The 23936-nt window shown below is 38.1% G+C and overlaps 1 protein-coding gene across 4 annotated transcripts in view; it reads left to right on the top strand.

The window, feature by feature from the left end:
* Positions 1-23936, top strand: part of ST18 (ST18 C2H2C-type zinc finger transcription factor) — a 169458-nt gene that overhangs the window by 122045 nt on the left and 23477 nt on the right. For all 4 annotated transcript variants that reach the window (XM_038127386.1, XM_038127387.1, XM_038127388.1 and 1 more), the window contains 7 exons: positions 980-1777; positions 4595-4729; positions 6449-6539; positions 8042-8146; positions 9268-9473; positions 12699-12910; positions 21358-21603. In XM_038127386.1, the coding sequence (XP_037983314.1) occupies positions 980-1777; positions 4595-4729; positions 6449-6539; positions 8042-8146; positions 9268-9473; positions 12699-12910; positions 21358-21603 (1793 nt within the window). The remainder of the gene's footprint in view (positions 1-979; positions 1778-4594; positions 4730-6448; positions 6540-8041; positions 8147-9267; positions 9474-12698; positions 12911-21357; positions 21604-23936) is intronic.

Genomic DNA, 23936 nt, shown 5'->3' with positions numbered 1-23936 from the left:
ATTGAAGGGGCTAGTGTTGTGACTAAATTCTTCCCTTCATCCAAAAATGCTTTTAGTTACTATGGCAATATTTACTTGATCCTGGCAAAACCAGTGTTGATTTTAGAGAGATAATTACCAGAAAGGAAGATGATGGAGATGTATTTTTGAGTGTCCTTGTCAGAGGAAATGTTTATAAAAAATTAAATGAGATACAAAAGGCATATTGTCTTCCACACTGACAACCTCTCCTACATGCAGCCTTTATTACCTGCTGGCTGCTGCTTTTCTTCTGAAGAAAGATGTTTATAAAGACAGGATGCATTTCAGTGGTGTCTTTAACAAGTCCTTTATGAGTCTGTACATAACAACCACTTCTGTTTGCCTGTGCATGACCTGATCCATCACTTAGTATGGCAATTTCAATGGTGACCAGGAGCTTGCCCTTTGTGAAGTATTGAGGATTTTTCCATCAAGGTCTTTCATGGGATCCAGGGTGATGGGAAAAGTAATTAGGGTTTATTTTGAGAAAATATTTGGGAATCTTAGATGAAATAAAAGTGAAAATAGATCAGAGGAATATATATATATATATATATATATATATATATATATATATGCACACAAATTATATAGATTATATGTATATATGTAATATCAATGGATTGAACATTATATTTACATATAGGTATATGACTCTGTGTGTGTGCACGTGTGTTCTAAGAAAATATGTGTTTTCACCATCAGTGAGAAATGGGGATATAATTTTTTCTCATACAGTGCTGGAACTATAATATAATGTATATATCATTTTAGAGAGGTTTTTCATCATGCTACAAGTAGTCATTTCAAACAGATCCTTGGTGTGAATTTGATAATTTCAGAGTACCTTTCTGAGTAACGAAACAGTAATTGGTAAGTCAATATCTTCATGTCACTTCTACAAGATGCAAAAAATAGTTATTCTTACATATTTCTTTTACCTACTTTTCTCATACAGAGGAGAGTATTACAAAATCATCTGAGGAAACCCCTCATTTGGATGGGCAAGAAAATTCCAGTCAAAGAAAAGACAACTACTCCAGCTATCAGGATGCCGTGGCCAAATCTTTGATGAACATGGGAAAAGTAGCAAAAGATGCACCCAGTCAAGCAGTGGCAGAAAATCTAAATGATAGTGGCATTCAATCATTAAAAACAGAAAGTGATGACGCTGATGAATGTTACCTGATTAGCTCAGCTGAAGGAAAGGAAAAGACTGCTATCTCTGACCCAAAATACTGTTCATCTGAGGAAAATGAAAGTAACTCTGAAATTATGGACAACGAGTGGGATAGCTCTTCAAATTTCTCAGAAGAAACTAGTGTAAAGCCCCATGTAACTCAGAAATATATTGTAGAGTGTAATCAACCCAGCATCCTGGAAGTCCCAGAAATTAAGAAGGAAGAAGTCGAATATGGTCCTTGTGAAACACTCTGCGACTCAGAAACAGAGCTAAGAGCACCCCAGGAGCCTCACTCTGATCCTTTTGAGAAAAGAATTCAGAATCTCTTCCCTGAAAGTGAAGAAGATGACAACGAGTGCCTGTCAGAAACCACAGACGTGTCAGTTGAGCTGGACAAAACAAAAGGCAACTTGAGTTTGCTAGAGCAAGCAATCGCTCTGCAGGCAGAGCAAGGGCATGTGTTCCACAGCACCTACAAGGAACTGGATAGGTTTCTTCTGGAGCATCTAGCAGGGGAAAGGAGACAAACCAAAGTTATTGACATTGGTGGGAGACAGATATTTAGCAGCAAACGTAAGGAAGTATTTTTGGCTCTTCTTGCTGGCTTAAGCATTTGTCGCGTGACTGATAGAGGATTCTGAGCTGGGTTTATAGCAACAGTAAAGAATCTGGAATTTAGCTGGTAATTTTGTTAATTATGTACCTTCACACTAGTGCCTCACATCTAACCAGGTTAAACGCTAGGTACTTGGCTTCCTGCCAAACTGCTATGTGAAATCATCAGTAATGGGTACTAAAAGGCCTGTGTAGCTGGCACTGACGTTCCTCCTCCTTCTTTTCCTCCTCCTCTGCTTCCTCCTCCTTAGGGTGCTAATGCAAACCTCCAAAGTTTCAGCAGCCAAAAGACAAGGCATTAAAACAGTACTCAAGGGCAAGTTTAGGGTGAAAATTGGCCTCTTCCAAAGATATTAGCTAATTCCTAAGCCGTGTGTTTTCTGAGCTCAGTCTGCTTCATTAAGATTAAGTATGGTATAGTATAGTCAAGTATAAGTATAATATTAGTATATTAGTATTGATCATTATTACATCAATCAACATTACATTTTTCTATATCCAGCACTTCTGAGCCAGGAAAGCACAAGCCATGCCCTTCTGCCTCATTTGCCATCAGCAGAAACACCAGTAAATTCCAAAATCTTTATTCTTTCTGAGGGTTTGTGATACCCTACAAACCTGTAGGAACATAATTCAATTTTCATCACTTAATCAGGCTTCCAGAAGTGGAGACTTAAAAGACTTGGGTTTGATTTATAAACTGGGCTGCCTTGTATGAAGCTCCTCAATTGAGGATAATTACAGAACATCAAGAGATGTCATTTCATAAGCACGTTCCCTTCTGTAGTAAGTAACAATACATTCATCTGTCCTTTGACTTTTCCTTTTGGCCTTGCAAACATCCCCAGGTCACCCTAGCACTAATGCTATTTCTGTTTTTGATAAATTATTTACTTTGGTATTTCTAATGTAACTTTAGAGTAGTCCCTGTGGATGTTGTAAATATTATAGTAACTGACTTATCTAAAGCAATAAGTGTGAAAGAGAACTGACAGGCATTTTTAGGAGCTGCAACTATAAAATATTTCCTGCAGTATTAGGGAAGAAAATGCAGCCATCTCATTTTTGTGTGTTAAGCAGTGTTTTCATTAGCATGTCTTAAGATGTGCATGCATGGTATTAATGTACGTTTTTATTCAACTACCTGAACCTTTATTTGCTCAGATGACTTTGGCATATGCAGGAACTTTATAGACATCTTTTCCTGCCCTGAGAGCAGCTGTATTCACCGGGCTCACATTGGTGTCAATGTGACTTTCTCACAGCACACATAGGAAAGAGCAGCTATGTAAGAATGACAGAATCTATTCCTTCCTGATTTACCTCATGTTATAATTAGCTATGGTTTCCAGGTGAGTTCAGAGGTAATACCCATGGACAAATATACCAGGCTTTGTTCAGATTGTATAAACACCATGATTGTAGTCAATGTTGTATTGGGCACATAATTTTGCCACTTTATATAATTAACTGGGTTTTATTTCTAAAAAATCTATCATCAAATCCATCAGCTCTTAATTTTCACTCTTGGATGCTAGATCAAAAAAAAAAAATCTATTCAATAATAAACCTTTCCAATTACCAGAGAAAACACTAAATCATATTTCTGGGTCCCTCTTTATTTTCTGCTCACTATTGCAGCACTTTCCATTTGCAGTGATTCTAAAAAGCATGTGGTCTCCTGATGATGCTGAGTCTATTTGCTTTCCTCCCATTTATTTATTTTATTTTTTTTGATCAAAAAACTTGCCAGAAAGTTTAACCCTCAGCTGTCCCTGGTGATTCTGTCCCTAAGAGCATCCTGCCTCACAGTCCAGAAAAAATGAGCTTGAAGGAGGCAGCTCCCTGTGCTGGCTGCAGCTGTTTTCTCCCCCAGCACCAAATGCTGTTGGCAGCCAATCACAGATGGAGCTAAAACCATCCTCAGCAATTTATGCGGCCACTTCCTCCAGATCTCTCACAAGAGAATTTCTGGACCAGAAATCATTCCTTTCTCGCCCAGACTTTTGATCCTGCATTGGAAATCAAATAAAGGTTTTCTGACCAGTGCTTCTTGCACAATTCTAGGTGCTTGAAACAGAAATTGGGAGGCCGTTACAGAGTGGTAGCAGTGGGGCTGGGCTGAGACCTCGCCTTTGAAAGGGTATCGGCTGCTCCATGTTTTCAGTGTCTTTGTGGGCTGCTCCACAAAGCAGCATTGCCATGTGTACCAGAGGGAGCTGCTTGCCTTGCCTCTCAAATGTAAAGTGGCATGTATTCAGTTTCCTAACAAAGAACCTACAGCCTAGAGATCTGTGATATTTAAGGAATGGCTTCTGGTTGAAATGCTTTTTGTTTGTTTGTTTATTTGTTTCACACCTCAGCTTTTATTTGGTTGTCCCAGCTTCCTGGAGTCTGACATTAACAGAGCAAAAGATTGTTTCCCTTTTTTTAATTTATTCCTTTATAGATCTTCCGTTGGCTCATGCTGCCAGTTTTCTGGCTTATTGGATTGTGGCTTCTGTCCCGTTTGAGGCTCTGAATGGAATAAATGATACTGCAATCCTAAAGCAATATAATTTAGCACATAAATAGCATATTGGGAGAGGGAAATCATTGTTTAAAGGACACTGTGAAAACCTGAAGTGATGTTTCAGTTGCATACATCCCTGTTAAAACTTTGGACGGGAATTAAATCTGAAGTATAAAATAGAGAATATCATATGGCTAGGATCACTCAGCTGAGCGCAGACAGGGGCTAAACTCAAACAAAATCTTTATCTAATTTCTCTGCAGATTCACCCAGGCCTGAAAAGAGAGAAACCAAATGCCCCATCCCAGGATGTGATGGCACAGGGCACGTGACTGGGCTGTACCCTCACCACCGCAGTCTCTCAGGCTGTCCACATAAAGTTAGAGTGCCACTAGAAAGTGAGTATCGTCACCCTCCAGCCCAGAATAACAACTGGATCTGTCTCAGTATTGTGGGTAGTGTGTGCTTATGTTGGAGAAGAATCCTCTTTTTTCTGCATAGCAGGATGAGACTGGGAAAGAAGCCATCACACCTTCTTTGCCCTCTAGCTTATAGCACAGCCCTGCTTCCCACACTTGTGCAGCTCAAGTGCTCCTCAGCAGCATGGTTACAAACAGCAGCAGGCTCCTTAGGTAGCCTGGGAGGAACAAGATCAGACAAACTACCCTCATGCTGCCAGCAGACCTGCATGCTGTATTCCCATGAATGTTCAAGATGTTGCTCACTCACACCTTTGCTACGACACAGATATCACTGCTTGTTCCGGAGCCGAGGCCTCATTTGCTGCAGTTGCACACGGAGGCTGCTGGCTCTCACTGCCAACAGATGAGAGGCCTGGGCATGCTTATGCAGAGATGTTTTTAGCATCCCCCTTACTGCTGGGCTCAAAAAGGTTATTTCCATCAGTACATCCCAGTGCTGGTCCACAGCAGGTCCCTGTCTCGTGACAGTATCACACTAACCCTTTTATGCCCAGTCTAGCCTGAATTTCCCTGCTTATTTCTGACTGTGCTGCTCTGATTACATTGGCTTGTGTGTGTGTGTGTGTGTGTGTGTGTGTGTGTAATCCTGCACCATGAGGCAATGAAATGCTGCATAATAAGCCAAAAACTTAATGTGAAACTATCCACTTAAATAACCTAGTTAGTCAAATTGTTCTTTGTGGTGGTATGCATCAAATTAAAAGGATATTTGCACTTTACCAAAATCCTCTTCCTAGCTGTAGCTCTCCACTTTTTAAAATCTGGTAGTAAACTGTATTAATGGAAACATCTGCTGAATTTAACAGGCTGCATTTGGAAGTCCTTAGCAACATTAACTTCCTAAAAACTTAAAATTAACAAGTCCTTGTTAATTATCACACTTCCAATTAGATGTGCTCTATCCTGATGGGAAAAAAAAAAAAGAAAAAAAGAAAAAGAAGTTAGAATTTGGTTCCTAGCAGAACAAACCCATGCAATGCACAGTCAGCTTTTGCGAAAGATGTTTAATGTTTAACATAGACATATCTGACAGTTGTAGCAAAGTTGATCCACATCCAAGGGCATTAGAAATGTACAGGCAAGAGGTTGTAATTGCTCCTAAGACTGTAAGCTGATGCTTGGAACCATTACTGATAGGTCCAAGGGAGTTTCCATCTCAGATGACCAGAAGATGTATTGTTCAAAGGGACATACTCAAAATATCTGATAAAATGTATAAACAGCCCTCCTGTACTTGAGCACTTTCCTTCCCTGGGACAGAGAAGGACTCCATGGAACATGGACTGTGTAGCCCAGGGCCCCTCTAACCTACCTTTTCCAGTGTTAATGGTGTATAAAGGGCTTCATGGTTTAATACCTTTGCTGGCTTCCATTTATGTTCTTTTGAAGTCGGTATAAAGAATTTTGTGCATGTGGGAAGCCTCACCACAGTAGTATAGAAGTAAACTGGTTTATGCTGGAGGCATCATGGTCACTGTGTTGTAGGTCCTTTGCTTCCCCTATTTTTATGAGATAAAAATGTGAAAGAATTGAGAATCTGAGTTCAAAGAGGATATGTTCATTTTTTTAAAGATATGTGATTTTAATTGATGAATTTTATTATCAACTTTTTTTTTTTTTTAAATTTCTGTTTAGTTCTTGCCATGCATGAAAATGTTTTAAAGTGTCCCACCCCAGGATGCACTGGAAGAGGACATGTCAACAGCAATCGCAACACACACCGAAGGTAGATCACAAAAATTCCTGTCCACTTGAAACCTAACACGTACTCGGGAGTAAATTGATAGGCACATCTTGGAATTAGCTGCTATGTACTACACTGAAGAGTGTCTATGAACTGCAAGGGCAGCCTGTATTATTTATAACCAAATAATTGTGTTTAATTCCATTACATAAAAAATGGCTGCAGCACAGAGGATGGCAAATTCCACTAGTATTTTCACAGATGAGATTTAAAGCTACAATTTCATCACAGTCCTCATATTGAAAAATCATCATGTACAAGAGGAAGGAATGTAAAAATACATTATTACCGCTACAACTGGAAAACCCAATGGAAACCAAAACCCATTTATTTTGCACTGCTACATGCTAGCTCTTGACAGGAACTTCCAATCAGAGTATATTCCCTTTTAGCAAAACAGAAAATTTGAAGTGAACTATTTTGAAATCTGTTTAAAAGCACCACTTATTATCCTCAGGAAGACCATCTTCCTGCCTAGAACACTCCTGTCTGTTTAACATGCTGCCTGCAGGGAGAAAGTAAAATTAAGAAAAGACTTCCAGACAGGCAGCTGGGGAATCACAGCTGGACTGCAGGTGAGGCAGAGAGTCACACTCTGTCTCCAGCAAGCCACTGCTGTCAGCACAGTTCTTGTCAGTACTGCTTTCTGCTGGAAGCAGTATATTCCATCATACTGCTTCTGGGAAAATATAATGTCAATCTTAAAATCAAACTTGGGACATAAGAATTTCAAAACCAACTCTCTTTGTTGATCTGAATTTCTGTGAAATTTTGGTTTTTATTTTTTTATTGATTGATTTGTCACTGCACCAAAATTACTGTTCATCATACTCTTTTATTACTAAAATTAGTAAGCCAGTCTTTATCAGACATATGAAAAGCTTGTCTATAAGAATATATAAGGCACAAGCAGATATTTTTTCTTTGTTTTTCCTGTTTTAAATCCCTAGTCATCTTTGCAGCACATCAGCTGTATCATGAGCAACCCATGAATAGGATAAGAAAACATGTTCTAATCTAATAAAACAAACAGGAAAATATAAGCTAGCACAACTCGAAATGATAAAATGTGTTCTTTGGTAACAGTCTCTCATATATCCCTGTTTTGGTTTTTTTTCCCCAAATTCACTTTCCTTTTAATCAGCAGGAGGCTTATATGCATGGTTTAGCTGATAAAGTAAATGTCATTTGTCAAAAAATTTACTAGTGACTTGCCAGACACAAAACATCAAAGCTGAACTGTGGAAAACTCCTACATGATTCAGTTTCCAGATATATCACCTAAAATACACAGATTTCACAGTTTTGCATTAAGGATTGAAAAACAGATGAATCTGGGCTATACCAGCAGCAGTTCCCTTAAGTGCACAGACCATCAAAGTCACTGGTTTCCACAGAAAAACAGCACAGATCTCCTTTGCACAGCAATTAATTTCAATATTTTTCTCTTGTTGTTTCTGCTCTTCACCTTTGCTTTTCAACAGTCTTTCTGGTTGTCCAATTGCTGCAGCTGAAAAGCTGGCTATGTCCCAGGAAAAGAACCAGCTCGAGTCTCCAAAATCTGGGCAGGGCCATGATCAGACTCACAGGTAGGAGCCCTCACAAACAAGTTTCTCCAAACAACCAAACAAACTCCTATTTATGCACAAACTCTGTTGACTGGTCCTCAGATCTTTAACCCACTTCAGATTTTGGCTTCAGTGGTAACCCAGTTTTCCAAGATGAGCCTCTGCAAAACTATCTGATTCTCAAAATAAACCACCATCTTTCTGTTGGTTCTCGTGCATGTGGCTGACATTGAAGACAAGAGATGCATCTTTGGATAAACAGTCAAATATATCCTATTAAATCTTACTTCCAAACATGTAACCTGATCAGAACAATTCATAGAATTTCTTTTTTTAGTTTATTGGTTTAATTACTTTAATTTATATTTTATACAATGACATCAAAAAGGAGAAACACTTTTTAGTGCAATTGTATTTTGTCTGAGTTATATGGACCCTACAGACGCGCATAATTTGCACATCATTGGCACCACGACCATTACAACCTATTATATTCAGGTCTATTTGGGGACACTTTAATTTGTGGATTATTGACATGATCAGCTCTAATGGTTCCTTCAGAGCCATTACAGAATATTATATCCATGTGTCTGCCAACTGCACGTGCCTTAACTCTACATATGAAAAGTCCTAAGGAAATTACTAAAGACAAGTAGTTACTGAACATTAACTAAATGAAATAACACGCCATAAATCATTCGTTCCTCCCAAACAGCACAAGCCATTATTTCAGATCATCCTATATCATATTTATACCATACTCATTCACAGTAAAGTGAGAACAGTACTGATCCAAAAAAACTAAAAGCTAGAAAAAAATCCAGACAAATTTTCAGAACTAAAGGAAGTGGTAATCCAGCAGTAAGTGAGTAACTTCTTTCTAAGTAGCCCAAACTAGAATTAAAGAATATCACATTTTTTAATATTCTCATCTTTTCATTTGTGAAGTAGTCAAGGTAATTTTGACTGCTAGTCAGCTGCCATGTTTGTTGTTTACTTCTTGTATAGTCCCACCAGTAAGTTTTGCATGTGATAACAGCACACTTTTGGATTATGAGGTGTAATCATATCCCATTTTTCAAGACAAGGTTATTTAAAGACATTCTTGTCTTTCTCCTTCATTCTTTTCCTCTCCTCTGCAGGACAAATTTAGCAAAGCAGCCTGAGCTATCTCAGTTCAGTTACAGAACTTCACAGCCAGTCGCTTCCTCCAGAGGCACCCCGGGGAAAGAACAGGAGAAGTTTGGGAAAGTCCCATTTGATTATGCCAGTTTTGATGCACAAGTCTTTGGCAAACGCACAACAGCACCTGTGTCACAAGGTCGAAAAACTCCTCAGTTTCTTGAATGTAAGCTTGAAATTCAATTTTCTCTTGAAAAAAGGGGCAAAATGTCAATGATTTTTTTTTCCTTTTCGCTTGTTCTGCTTTCAAACTTCTAGAATGCTAAAAAGGTCTGTAGAAACCGTCTTTATTCACTTATTTCTAGAATGTTAGATAGAATCACTAATTTTGAAATACAGAATTTTGAAACACTAAATATCATCACTACAAAGTTTACTTTTTTGATGCTTCTTTTAAGAGCAGTTATCAGTGGAAAAGAGGAGTAAAAAGGAATGCTTTGTGTTTTACTTGTTACCTTCCTCCTTGATTGAATGGAGGTATCTTCATGGGATGGATGACAAGTTCCATGGAATGTGTCTGCACAAGGTGTAATGAACTGTTGTAAAAGAAATCCAAGTTAGGTTTCAAAGATATTTCAGGTACTATTTAGGTGAATCTATACAGGTATTATTCCTCCTAGATGAGCATGTGCTCTAGTTACATTAATTCCAGGCCTCGGCTGAATTTGGTTTGGTACCTCATATTGCTGTACTAAATGTTATACGTAGTGCAGTCATATCCAATGCATCAAATTGTTATCAAGATTCCTCTTCTTGCATCACTTACAGATTTGCTGAGGCACTACTCTGTAAAAATGAGATGCCACTCAGTGCAAACACTGAGTTTATTGCAGATGCTCTTCAGAATCTGCATGGGAAACACTGGCAAGGTTCTGCCATTGAATTGACCATTACAAAATATTCTTTAGTTTAAAGAAACAAAAGATTCTGTTCCCATGAGGGAAATGGAAAAGAAATGCTTCATTCCACCAAGACTGGGTTCAGAAGAAAATAGATCCGGAACAATGTGAAAAAAAGACTTTTTAATTGGCTTTTCTTTTGTTAATGACAAAAAGGAAAATAAAATATGAAAACAAATTTTGTCCCACTTACTCCAACAAAGAACATTCATAGTAAGGTGAACAGAAAAGCAAAAAAAATTGTTAATTAATAAATTAATATATAAGCTAATTATAATATGAGTCTAACACTATAAAATGTTATATATGTTTTATATCTTTATAAAATTTTGTATGTTTTTATATTTATTTGTGTACATGTCTGAGTATATAAAAAAACATATATATGTTTGTAGGTATCTGTTTTTTGTGTGTATATATACAAATACTCTATTTAAAATTGCAAATGAAAAGTAGATATTTATCTGGCCTGGAAAATAGGCTTGCTTAAATGAAAGCAAATATATGCATTGCCAGCTTCTTGGGTGGTAGATTTTCCAATTTTGTTTGTAAAATTGAATATTCCCTATTAGCTGTCTCTTTGCACAGATGTATGTCTATTTCACAGGTTCATTTCAAGGAAAAAAATGATTGAAATGTTTTTATACAAATGCAAATACATATATATGCAATTTATGTATGAAGTATATCAGAGCTGAAGTTTACAGCCTGTTGTTGCAAAGATTGCAATGTGCAGCTATTATTTTAATGGAAAGGTGAAAGTAAAAGAGCTGGTGAGTGATTTAACTCTTCAGGCATACAAAAGTTGACAATAAGAAGCTGATGATGTAGTGATGGGTTCACAGTCCTATGTAAATACGTAGCCAGACAAAAGCCCATCATTAGCCCTCTGTGGATACTGCACTTGTAAACTTATTTTGGTTTTTTGGGTTTTTTTGGTGGTTTTTTGTTTGTTTGTTTTTGTTTTTTAACAAAACATACACCCTTTACAACCTTGGGTAGTTTTTTGTTGGTTGGCTGGTTGGTTGTTTTTTGTTTTTTTTTTTTATGGATAGGTAATGAAAAATGCACTTTCTGGTCTTTAAATACAATCTAAATTTCATTGTAGTTAAGTGTTAAAAACGTAGACTGTCTTGTTTGTGCTACAGTGCTGTGCTTACAGCAGGGTAGATAAATTCTTTTTAATTTTCACTACAGAAAGGGAGAACTGAATCATGAGGCTTTCATGTATTGCTCTACTGAGATGCCTCTAGTGCTTAGAGAAATGGAATATAGCATTCAACTACAGTCAAAGCACATAAACAAGCATTTCTTTCAGAGCATCCCAAGTTTGAGGGAAGATGAGTCCTCCTTTGCCTTGCGTAGCTCTTAGCATTAGAAAGCACTCAGCCAAAGCTCTACATCCAAAGGGATCCAGAGCCTTGGGGCTCAGATCTTTAGGGAGCGAGCAGATGGCCATATGCAGGAATGTTCTTGATGTAGCTGGGTGTAGGCTGAGAAATTGGATTTTGCTTAGTTTATCTTTGTAGGACACTGTGAGGGCTGCAGACAAAAGAAGTGATTATTGCTTCTTTAGAGCTGAAATCATGGTGCTGTGTTCTCCCTGCAACAGTTTATGTCATCTCAAGCTCCAAAATCCAGAAGAGAGAGCAGAATTCTCTCCAACTGTTTTAAAGTAAATGTTGCTGATGAAGAAGAAAACAAGGAACCACACACACCACTTTTGTCTGTGAAAGTGCTTTTCTGTTCACCTGTTAGTACTTAATTTTCAACTGACCTCCCTGTGCCTAATAAATCTGTGTTTTATTCCAAATATAGCCAACAAAAGACTATAAACAGAGATCATATGTATGCTCACTATTTTTTAACTGATTAAAGGGTAGACTTAAATTTCTAAATATTTCTACAAAATACTTAGTACTGAATGTTCCTTACAGGTAATGTTTTTATCTGATTTCTCTGCTTCATTCAAGAGCCTGGTTTTGTTCTCTTTAGTCAGATAAGCAAAGCTATTTAATTAACAGACACATTCATATGAGTAAGCAGTGTTGGTTTAGTTAAGACTGGACAAGTCACTGCTGGGTTTTTTTACACAATAGAGCTCCAGGAGGAAGCCTTTATAAGAGTACATTTACAGTTGCATTTTTCCATTGGGGTGGTCAAATCACGAAGGATACCACACTAATGCTTGCTCAGTCTTTCCTTGGACATCATTGTTTTAATGCCTGAGTTAAGGATATCCAAACTAAGAGTAAAAAATCTCAGAAGGTTTGTTGACAGATGTGTATTTCTCAAGGAAAAATTAAATTACTGTGTTTCTGAAGCCATTTTTACTGTAAACCCTTACTGGCAATAGCAAATTGATTGTTTTAAATGTAATCTTTGAATTTATTTTTTTTTTTTTAATGTATGAAATTGTAGTCTGAGAAGCAAAACTATTTAACGGGAAAAATTTCATACATGCAATTGCTAATCAAATCTCTCTTCAACAGCAAGGCATTTTTCAAATCCAGTGAAATTTTCTAATCGACTGCCTAGTGCTAGCGCCCACACACAGAGCCCTTGCCATGCCAACTCTTATAGCTACGGTCAATGTAGTGAAGACACCCACATAGCAGCAGCTGCTGCTATCCTGAACCTTTCCACCCGCTGCAGGGAAGCAGCAGAGATCCTCTCCAACAAACCACAGAGTCTGTCTGCCAAGGTAGGGTAGTCCAAGAACCTGGAGGGTGTGCTAGCTACTGAACTGTGCGAATAAACTGTCTTTCATGTTAGTGACTGCATTAAATCCCCCAAAAGGAGGCTTCTGTTTGCATGCTCTTTTGAAGAGAGGCAGAGAAAAAACAAAAAATCAGTAACGCAATGACCAGTTCTGATAAAACTGAATAAATAGCAGGAATTATGTTGTTAATTCTTTTCATAATTGAGCCCTAATTACAAGGGGGGAGTTTTCTGGGAGGAAAAAAGAAAAAGGTTATTTGAAATCCAACAACAATCTGTGGTGGATAATGAGTAAGATCTGTTTTAAGAGGGAATTTTTCTCCCTCTGAAACCTGCCATTAGTGATCATTTTTGAGACTGACTTAAAAAAAATATAAAGATCTTATGATTAATCAAGGAGATATTTTGCTAGCAATGGAACAGAACTACCTATGGAGTCTGTTGTGTTTGGAGCCCCTAACAGTTTGGCAAGGTGGAGAGGGGGAATAACAACTGACTTTGGTAACATTCCCCTTTCTGCTGGCAGGAGTGGAGAATCAGGCCCACTGCGTTTGGAGATAGATAATTTGGGCAAGTCTGTCATAATGGAAAGCTGCCTAATTTTGTAGATGTTTGTGTGGCTTTCGTGTTTTGTTTTCTGCTCTGCATTTCCTCACAGATCTTTATGATTTACAAATGGTGTTGTGCGAGCTGTGAGCCTTATTTTCTGTGCCATTACATAGTATTATAATGCTGATGAAAATAGACAAGATTTTCTTCAGATGACAGTGATGTGGGAGCACTGTTGTTTATTATTTACATTAAAGTCACACATGTTCCACTGCAATGAAACTTTTGAAAGCTCTTTGTAGATAAGAGGGAGTCATTACAAGAACTTAAGGAGAAGTCACTGGGGAGTGAAAGACAGTGCATTTGTCAAAACACAGCATAGCAGGTGTGCTTCTTCAAAAGACAGATGATCTGTTTTTCTGCAAGTCAGTGTCACTCCACCTTATCCCTCCATTATCTGAGCCTCACAAGACTCATTCTGGCTAGGTGTATCTTTCACAGCTGTTGATCTACATTTTGGTGGAGGGTTTATTCACCACTGCTAGGAGGTTAGATATTATTTTTTGAGTGGAACCATTAATTTTGCCACCAGCATAGCACCTTGTTAGGTCTTCTGAGCCTTGTGCCTTTGCAGAGTGGTACCTCCTACTTTGCTTTTGATTTCTACTTGTGTGTGCAGTTTTGGACATTAAAATCAACATTGGCACCTCCCACAGGGTAAACTTTTTCAGAGTGTCCACAGTATTCCTGGTAACTCATTATCTGTTCCAAAGACTGCTCGTAGAACCTCTCCTAATGACAGATCCATCCTTGATATCTGCTGCAAAAAACCTTCCATCAGTCTTTAATAGAGACTTCTAGTAGGGAAACGGAAACTGATGCCAATGGTTGGATTAAATTGCTGCAGCAGCCTTTGGCTGACCTCAGCAATAGACCTTTGTTGCCAAAGAAGAGCAGTAAAGGGACCAGGCATAACCCAAAGATTTTCTCCTATGTACCTGCTTCACAGTTGCCAAATCAAGGGAAAGGATTGAATGGAAGTGAACATAACAGTAATGATACAGAGGGGCACTTGGGGCACATAGCTGACTCCTTTTTCACAGCCAGGAATCCAGCCTGAAAGAAAATCACCTGCCTACCTTGCTATCTGCCTGGCTCCACTTCTGCCAGACTTTCTGGAGGGCATACTGCTACAAAACATCTGACAGAGGAATCAGAATTAGCTTCTGGCCAAAATACAGACAAGTAAGCCCCAAACAGATTTGGTGTCCAAAAGTACCCAAAACACATTTTAATTTGGTTTTGGATATTTATTACCTTGATCCTACAGGATTCAAACCAAAAATTTGTGAATTAAGTTGCCAGACTCTCCTCAATGAAGACACTTTCTAATTTTAAAATGTGAAACAATAAAATACTATTTATCAGTGTTTCTGAATTGTTTTGTGGGTGGTGGTGGCCACAAATGTAAATGTTTAATTGCTAGAATATCTTACAATTTTTTTAGATTAATAAAAAAAGCCCTCTTGAGACTTTATCTGTATTTGAACACAAACACTGCAACGCATTACTACAGAGTTAAATATTTCCTTTTTCTACTCGACAGCACACACATTCAACACATTTGAGAATAACTGTGTGGAGTGGCTGTGTTCAGAGCCCCACAATATCAAGTGTCTCAGCCCTGCCCCTTGAAACACCCTTTTATTCCTTTTTCTAAGAAAACCTGATTAGCATCATCCATACTTTAGCAGATCAAAACTCCTGACTTGTAAAGGTGTTTGAACATCAGGCAGCCTTGCAGCAATTCAGTCCTTAGTTCTTTACAGATGGGAGGTGGTGTGGTGATAGAACAAGAATATGTGAGACTGCAGAAGAATTCCCAGGCTTGCTGGAAATATTTTGCCAGTAGCAGAATTGTCACAGATGTAAAAATATTGTGCTTCTATGTTTTAAATGCAGAACTTAAAGTTCAAACATTTCAAGTAAGTGTCATTTTCTTGCAGTTTCTCAAGGCATGCATATGTTGCCTTGCTTAAACAAGTGGTGAAAACAACAAAATGCTTTTTAGCACAAGTGTGTTCCCAAGTATCTCTTTTTCTTTTTGCCTCTTAAATTTTATTTCTTGACCCCCAAAGCATTGTCCCTCTCCTACAAAGTCAGATGGTTTACCCTGAGTATTCACCCCTTTCCTGTATATACAGATAACATTTAAATGAAAAAGTAAATGTATTTGATAACATAGTTCCAAATTTCAATAATTTAATGGATATTTAAATATGTATTTCTCATTCTCTGCAAATCAGTTCAAAAGGGAGAGTCCAAGACAACAGAAGAGAAAGAAAAGCGTAGGAAGGATAGAGAAGTCACATTTCACATTAACAGTACCACTGGCGAGAAAAACTTCCAAAGAGACCTTATGTTCAAGATGATCTGAACAAATACCTCAAGTTTAAAAATAATAATGTAAAAAAGAAGCCATTAAAATAATACATTTATTCTGAAATAAGCAGTAAAATGCATCTTAAGCCTTATCTATGAATTATGTATCAGTTGCATACAAAATAGTGAGATCATCCGATACCTTGATGATATAATTTTCAAAATAATTAATACCACACTAATGCTGCACTGTCTGAGCCATACAGCCTGGAACTGCAGTAAACTTTTCCCCTGAATATAATCCCAACCAGGCAATTCTCATGCAGTCAGTATCCCAAGCCAGTCTACTGGTTGTATTTGATTTGCAGTTTATGTAGCTTCATTCAGCTCCCATAGAAGTCAGCAGAAGGGTTCCCCTAGGAGGCTTAGCCTGCAGTTTCTAGCTCTGTGTAAGAATCCACATCATCATAACTTCCAGGGAACTCCCCTGTTTACAGCCCTCACCACACACGTCTCAGTGAGGTAGCTGCAAGCAATAGTTTATCCGTATCCTCATCACTACTGCTTGCCAAACATTTTGTTGACTGTTTTGGTGTTTTTCCCACCTGTTTAGACAAAATGGCATATGCACACTATGCCTTTAAATAAAACCACAACAAAAAACTGTAAAAAAACCACACTTGCTAAAAATGTTTAAAGTTTAAATTCTGGTTTTTGAACAAAATGGTGTCATCTCTCCATTCTTGGATACTGATGACAGTGAAAATTGCATCAATTATTTAAAAACTGTAGTTAGCACTCAGCATGTTTGTCAGGCAGTACTTTACTCCAAATACCTTAAAGCCTAAATACAGGATGAAAAATCATCCAAGAGTATCATTAGGTACCTTGCTGTAATACTGCTGTGCATATTGCTCTCTAAGTACCTTCTTGGCTAGATTTTTTTAATTTGTGAACTGCTCTGGGCTTAAATTGTGACTCCATTTTTGTCTCAGATGTTGTTGGGCTGTTACAAGTTTTCTCATTTTGACCAAAATTCATATATTAATTTTCTGCAGAAGTACTCAGTTTCTTAAATTTAAGTGTGAAGAATTGAGGACCTGGTGCATGTGTTTTTGTTGGCTGGGAATAGGAAAGATTGTACCATTTCGGATGGACTTGTATTAAGAATGTTATTCATACACGTGGCAAGATACAAGTCTCATTTACTCCCAATACCAGAACTTAAGAGCTCTTCTGAGCTTTCCAAACCAGACTGAACTGCTGGGGGTATGCAAAATCATTGATCATGCTGTTCCTTTGGACTTGCTTAGCATTAAGTTCCGTGGCTGATGCCAAAGAAAACATGAATCCTCTTATATGTCATGGCACAATGTCCCTGATGTCACAGGTTTGAAATAAGATACATGCAGACACCAGAATTTACTCTTTCTGATCCAGCTGATATAAAGCTTAACTTGTAATCATTACTGGAGACCCATTGGAGAGTATTAAATGTTATGAGTGATCAGATGGTCCAAAAGCATATGAAAAAATGTAGGAGAAATTTGACACAAAAAACTAGCACCCTTTATTATCCTAGCTGTTGTAATTCAGTTCTAAGGACAGGACCTAATTAAGTACTAGAAAATATTCCCTAATATTTATGTCATAAGGCTGAAAAAAGATTGACTTTATTGTACAAAGCAGTTGGGGAGTATACAGACCATTTTTTTTGTTTTGGTTTACATATTTATATTAGTCTTCATTTTTGGTAATAAATTACTGTTTGTACCTTATCTTTTCACTGAATAGCTACTGGAATAAAGAAAATGTGCTCCCATCATTTTTCTTTAATTTTTTTTTTCTGGAATCCTTTTACCAGCTGCTTGTAAAATGTGAGGTGGGGTGATTAGACTGTCACTTCTGAGGTAGTAGGTAAAAAGTAACCTGAATTTAATTACTGTGTGTATCTTATCATGCTCATTGATTTTTCTTCATTGTTTCAGTGGATATTTTCCTGGTTTACACCAGTGTAAATATAAATGTGAGTAAGATCAAAATCAGGCTGCAAAGATTCACACAGCTTAAAACAAACATAAGTTAGGAAGCTAAAAGATACATTTGCATCTTTGTTTTGCTTACAGTTCTAAGGAATAATCAGAACAGTTTACATTGTTTTAGTAGCTATATTTTAAACATGTCATGATAAATGGATTAATATAGGCTTGTTCACACATGCACTAGAGTCAATAGAAGTAAGATCTTGCCTTCAGTGAGGAGAACACAGCCTTTACAAGCTTGAGCCAAGCATAGTAAGTGCCATTTTCTGTCAGCATGTCAGAGCACTGCTCTAACATTTTTTCCCATTTGCCATTTTTGTCTTTTTAGTTCCATTTAAAAATTGATGCAAAAATAAATGTGGTAAAGCAAGCAAAGAAGACATATTGAGAGGAGGGCGGGATCAGAGTAGGAATGTAAACTGGAGCAATAACTCTGACTTCCCTCTTTTTGCTCTGCCATTTGGAGTTTGCTAGGAAGGCACCAAAGCAATAGCTCTTTTATACCATTCTGAGTAAAAAGCCATGCTGTGAACCTGTGATCAGTTCTGCAATAGGCAAAGGGGGATATTTTTCCCATGACTTTATTTAATTGTTGTGTGCATCTGTGAGCTCACTTAAACCCCATCTGCACGCTACTTCACAAACACACTACCCAGCCTTTCCTGACTGGAATTAGGTACGTGTTGGACAACCCAACTTTTACATGAATTTCGGGCAAGTGTTGAGAAAGCTTTAAATATCCATGTTAGTAAATGTTCTGCATATCAGTCAGAGCTCCTTGTGGAGGTTATTGGTATTTGTTTCTCAAAGAGAATGATTTTCTGATATCATTCTATGTCAAGTTGCATTAAGAAGGAAACCTTGATTGTTTTTGGTCCTTCTTGTTGTCGCTGTTGCCTTCTGACTAGTTGATATTTTGTCAGTAGAGAGAATCTGCACTATTTATGGGTTTTGCACTATAAAACTACTGCAGCCCAGTCACATGGGCTTCCTTTCCTAAGCCATCTGTCACAGAGGTCTGGAATTTTATGTGAATGTTGGTTGTGCAGACTTAACCCAAGTTTTTTTATTATGAAAAATGTCAGCAACTACAATATTTAGCATTTTACTTTACATTGGTCATTAAACTTGATTACTGTAGCTCTGTTTCATTGCTATAGTTACATATCAACTACGAAGCCAAAAAACACTGGGGCGATCATGGCAGAGCTGTATTGTCAGATCCTGGAGTGTGTGCTTGGCACTGATATAGTTAATATCTTGGATTTTTTGTAACTAAGGTTTATTAATGCTGGTATAAAAATGTATTTGATATTATACAGATGGCATAAGATGTTGTGGTTACTAAGTTATTATCCAGGATAAGCTGCACTGTCAAATTCAGGGCTTAAAACTATCACAGGAGATTAAACTATTTACTAAAAAGGGGCAGAAAGATATAACAAAAGCGTCTTAGTATGAACATATTAGAAGTGTATTTACTTCCCATAAATATAATAAAACATCTCTCTCTTTAAGCTGTGTGATTGAAAATGTGAACTTGGCTATATGGGAGAAGCAAACATAAGAGGTTCCTGAGTTTCTGAACCAGGGACAAGCAGATGGCTTGCTGGTGCTTCAGTCTAGGTGGGCATCTGCATCAGGCTCATGGATGCAAAAGGGAGCCATGCTGGCTGAGTGAAAAGAGGTTGTCAGGCCTTAAATTGTCATCTACCACCAATATTTTCCTTCTGATTCAGAAGATTTAATCAATCACATTTTACCTTTAAATTAGTCATCACTGGCAGTGGTAGAGGGCCAGGCTGCATTAAGGAATCTTGCACCCTCAGTCCAGCCAGCGTGGCCATGTCACACTTTCAGCACAGGGGAAGAGCTCCTTGTTTCACCACAACTCTAAAGCTCCTCAAGCAAGGACAGGTTTGACTGCTCTATCTTTAGTAATTGGATGGTCGACTAATCATCATGCCCCAGCAATATTTAATGGTCAGAAGAAGAAAGGGGCTCCTCCTGCCAATGTCTTTCTGAGGAAGAGGTATAAGAAAGACAGACAAACTTGCCCCCTGGGCTTACCTGACCCTTTTCTATTTACAACACAACATCTAGGTGATCCACTTACACCATGAGTTTTCTATTATATTACTCAAGGTAGGAAATCTAGGTTTATACAGCTATCTCCAACAGTTATATAGTACAAAACACATCTACCCCAAATTCCAAAGCATTATCCAAGCTTTGTGGTGACTCAAATTAAAAATAGTAGTGATGACAATGAGCAGTGTTAATTACAGTAGATCTCTGACATGGCTATATATCTCCACAGTCTTTGAATGTTTTCCACCTTATTCAGGAAAACACTGAACTAGACTACTGAGTAGTCCTCCAGAAGCCACGTTTCATCTTTTCCCCTACTTGCCCTCAGTAAATGTTTGCAATAGCAAGGACTAGTCTTATATTCATCTCTATATAGAAAATATGTCAATATACAGCGTAGCATATTAAGAATGAGGGCAAATTTGTTGTTGCTTACATTAGTAAATTGCACTTTTCAGCAGCTTTTTACCATTGCAAGAAGAGGAGTTTGTCCTTTTTTCTGTGATCAAACAGCATAAGGCAGAACAGTGATGTTTCCTTCCTTTGTTCTTGGACAGCCAAGGAGCATTTGCCCCTTTTCGTGAGCAAGAGAGCTTCTCCCAGATTGGAAATAGAGGTTGGGTCTCTCCCCAGACTGCACACACCTCTGCATTTAGAGGCTGCTCTTTGCTGTACTCCCCAGGAAGCAAAGGGTTTGTTAATTCAGGCAGAACATCTCCATTAGGGAGAACCTCCTCAAAATCCTGCTGTACCTCCCAGTCTAGTGGTCCCAGTGCAGACCTGTGCCTTAGTGGCCTAGTCAAATTATGATAAAGGCAGTACGTTATTTCAAGTGATGTAGAAAACCCTAGCGAAAATTTCTCCTACTGTGCTACTTTTAGATGTATTTCTTTCCCCCTCCTTCTCCCCCGCAATGATACAGATGTTGTAATGTTTCCAGGGTGTGGGGGGAAGGGAGGATATGTAATTGTAATGCTGTTGATGACCTAAACAATGCATTAATGCTTTTAACTGTGAATTGGGGTCATAGTTCTCTGTAAGAGTGAAAAGATCAAGAAGATTTAAAGCTAAACTTTTTTTAAATAAAACTAGATTTAGCGTGTATAGGTTATGGTTTAGTGGCATCTTATTTAAATTCTACTTACTATGTTTAAGCTGAGATGCAGGGATACCATTACTGAAGCTACTCTTAAGTCTGCCTGAGAGTTGGACATTAACTGACATAAATCGAAAAGCTGGGTTTAGATTCAGATAAATTTAAATAAAAGCGTGCATTTATATTTATCCTTTAAAAGCACCACATGGTTGTTTTACAGCCTTACCATGTCCATATCTAAACATGTCTCTATTTCCTGTTGCATGTCAGGGAGCTGAGATAGAAGTGGATGAAAATGGCACACTGGATTTGAGCATGAAAAAGAATCGAAGCCAAGACAAAGTTATGCCTCTCACTTCTTCCAGCACAGCACTTCCCACTCCCTCCTCTTCTCCTTTCAAAGCAAGTAGCATCCTGGTAAATGCAGCCTTCTACCAGGCACTTTGTGAACAGGAAGGCTGGGATACACCAATCAACTACAGCAAGACCCATGGCAGGAAAGAAGAAGAAAAAGAGGTATTTTTTCAATCTCTGAGTGTCTTTTTCCTTTGCATGAGAGACCACATGATTGTCTTTAGGACCATTTAGTATAGTTTAAAGGGAATGAGTTTCCACAGGTAGAGGCTTGTGAGCATTGATCTGGTCTTATGGTCTCTTGGATGGGATATAAAAAAACCCTGTTACTCACTTTGGAAAATCTTGCTTTCAGAGCCTACTTGTTAATGTCTGTAAGTCTCTAAGGTAAGGGAAACAAAGGTTACCATCATTAGAGTCTGCTTTTTAAATTTTGTTCCTAATGGCTCAGTCTTGTAACACAAACACCCAAATGGACTAGCAATCACCAGGGGGAAAAAGGAAAAACAAAACAAAAATAACCCCAACAAATAAAATCAAACCAAGAGAGGTTTTTCCTACTGAAACTAAAGACAATTTTTCCTTACCAACTCTTTAGACTTCTAGATAACTTGCTGTCTAAGCATTTAAACTCATATTTAAAACCTTGTCTGTAATATCCTTTCACTGGAAAACTTTTTATTTTACATACTACAATAAATTTCTGCCACTGAGTCTTAGATCTCCAACTTGCAACTTATGTGATCTGTCTTCTAGTGTCACTTCCAAATCAATAATTGTTTTAATTTTGGTTTTGTTCCTGTTTTGCTCTTTCATGTTGGTTTATCCTGTCTTGAAAACAAGGCAGCATAGTCTACTGTGGCCTTTCTCTCTTATTCTTCTACTTTGCTGGCAAGTTTGATTTAATATTTTTTTTCTCATGAGCCTGACTTTCAGGATATGGACTGCTTTCATTTTTCTTAAATCAGGGAGGGACCACCACCACCTTTAAAAGGCTGATTAGATAAAAGCCTATGTTACAGCTTTCAGAAACAAACTACAAGGTGTCCTGGTTGGAAGGTTTTATACTACTTACTCCTTGTTTGGTTTTATATATCTAATAATAGAATTTGATCATTACATTAATATGAAATTATCTTTTTATCCTAATATCAAATTTGACACTTCTAGAAGACATAGATGGCATAAAGATATTTACAATTGAGGTCAGGGGATCAAAGACGTCCAATTCAAAAACTACCTGAAATTTAAAGATAATTCAGCTGCATGAGGAAAAAAAATCTATCAGCACTGGGTAGAAGGTTGCAATGTGTTCACTGAAAAAGCTTGCACTTCTTGGAGGCTGGGTTGTCTTGAGCTCTTTGCAGTCTCCTCTTTGGGGCTAGTGATGGTCTTTATCTCACCAATGACAGAACAATCTGTTTCCCAGGGTTTTGGAGTGGGTTTGACCTGAAGCAGGAGGCTGAGGGCTCAGGCCCTTCCCCATTCGTGCTGCATGATGAGCAAGCACACCCAGCTTTGAGAGGACTGCCTTGCTGCTGGGATCAAGAGGTGTCACAGCCTTGGCAGGGGACCTGTCATGTCACTCCTCCTCCCTGCTGCCATCACAGCACAGCAAAAGAGCCAAGACAGGAGCACTTCTACATCCCCCTCTGTCCATGCCTGACTTTCACAAGGCTAGGATGGCTGTCTGGATGTTTCCCTGTCTCTTTCCAGCACAAGGAATTGGAGGCAACTAAACTACACAACAGGACATAATGGTCCAATGCACTCAGGCACTGGTGCCCCTTGCACTTGGTGCTTTGACACTGTGCATTTTGTCCCTAATTGAGGATCTGGCCCCAGATCTCTGCTGTGAGATTTTGCTGTCCCAGGGAGCCTTGATACATCCAGTGATGACAGGGCCAGAGGCTCTGTTTTCAAAATCAAAGACTGGCAGTTATCCTTATGCAAAGAAAATGACTGATTATATCTATTTCTAATTCATTGTTATCTGGTTCATATGCACAACAGTTGCTTAATTTTGGTGGTAATTTCCAGAAAATATTGTCTCTCTCTCTCTCAGCAAAATAGCCTGTCCAGATGCCCCCTTAAAAAAAAAATCTGAATTTGGAAAAAGCTCAAAATCTCTCCAAAAGGAAAGCGCTGAGAAATAACTAGAGCTGTCAGTTAGTTCAACTGTCAGTTCTCCAAAGATTTCAGGGCTTAAAAATGTTAAAAGTGCCAGATGCTATTATCTGTTATTCATGTTACCATTATGTTCTGGTCTTTGCTGAAATCAATATAAACTTCCATCTGTACATTAATGGAGTATCATTGCTTGCTTTCTTTCAGTAGTGCGCATGCATGAATACACACATGCTCTTTGCAGGAAATAGTAGTGCTTGGACCAATTGGGATGGTTCCGATTTTTCTTTTAGTGTGAAATTCTTTAGATTTTAATAGCATTTAACTATAAATCCATTCAAATGGAAAAGGAAAAATTATACATACAG

The sequence above is a fragment of the Motacilla alba genome, chromosome 2, assembly GCF_015832195.1.
Source record: "Motacilla alba alba isolate MOTALB_02 chromosome 2, Motacilla_alba_V1.0_pri, whole genome shotgun sequence".
Classification (NCBI taxonomy): Eukaryota; Metazoa; Chordata; class Aves; order Passeriformes; family Motacillidae; genus Motacilla; species Motacilla alba.
This window is presented reverse-complemented; position numbering and strand designations above follow the sequence as displayed.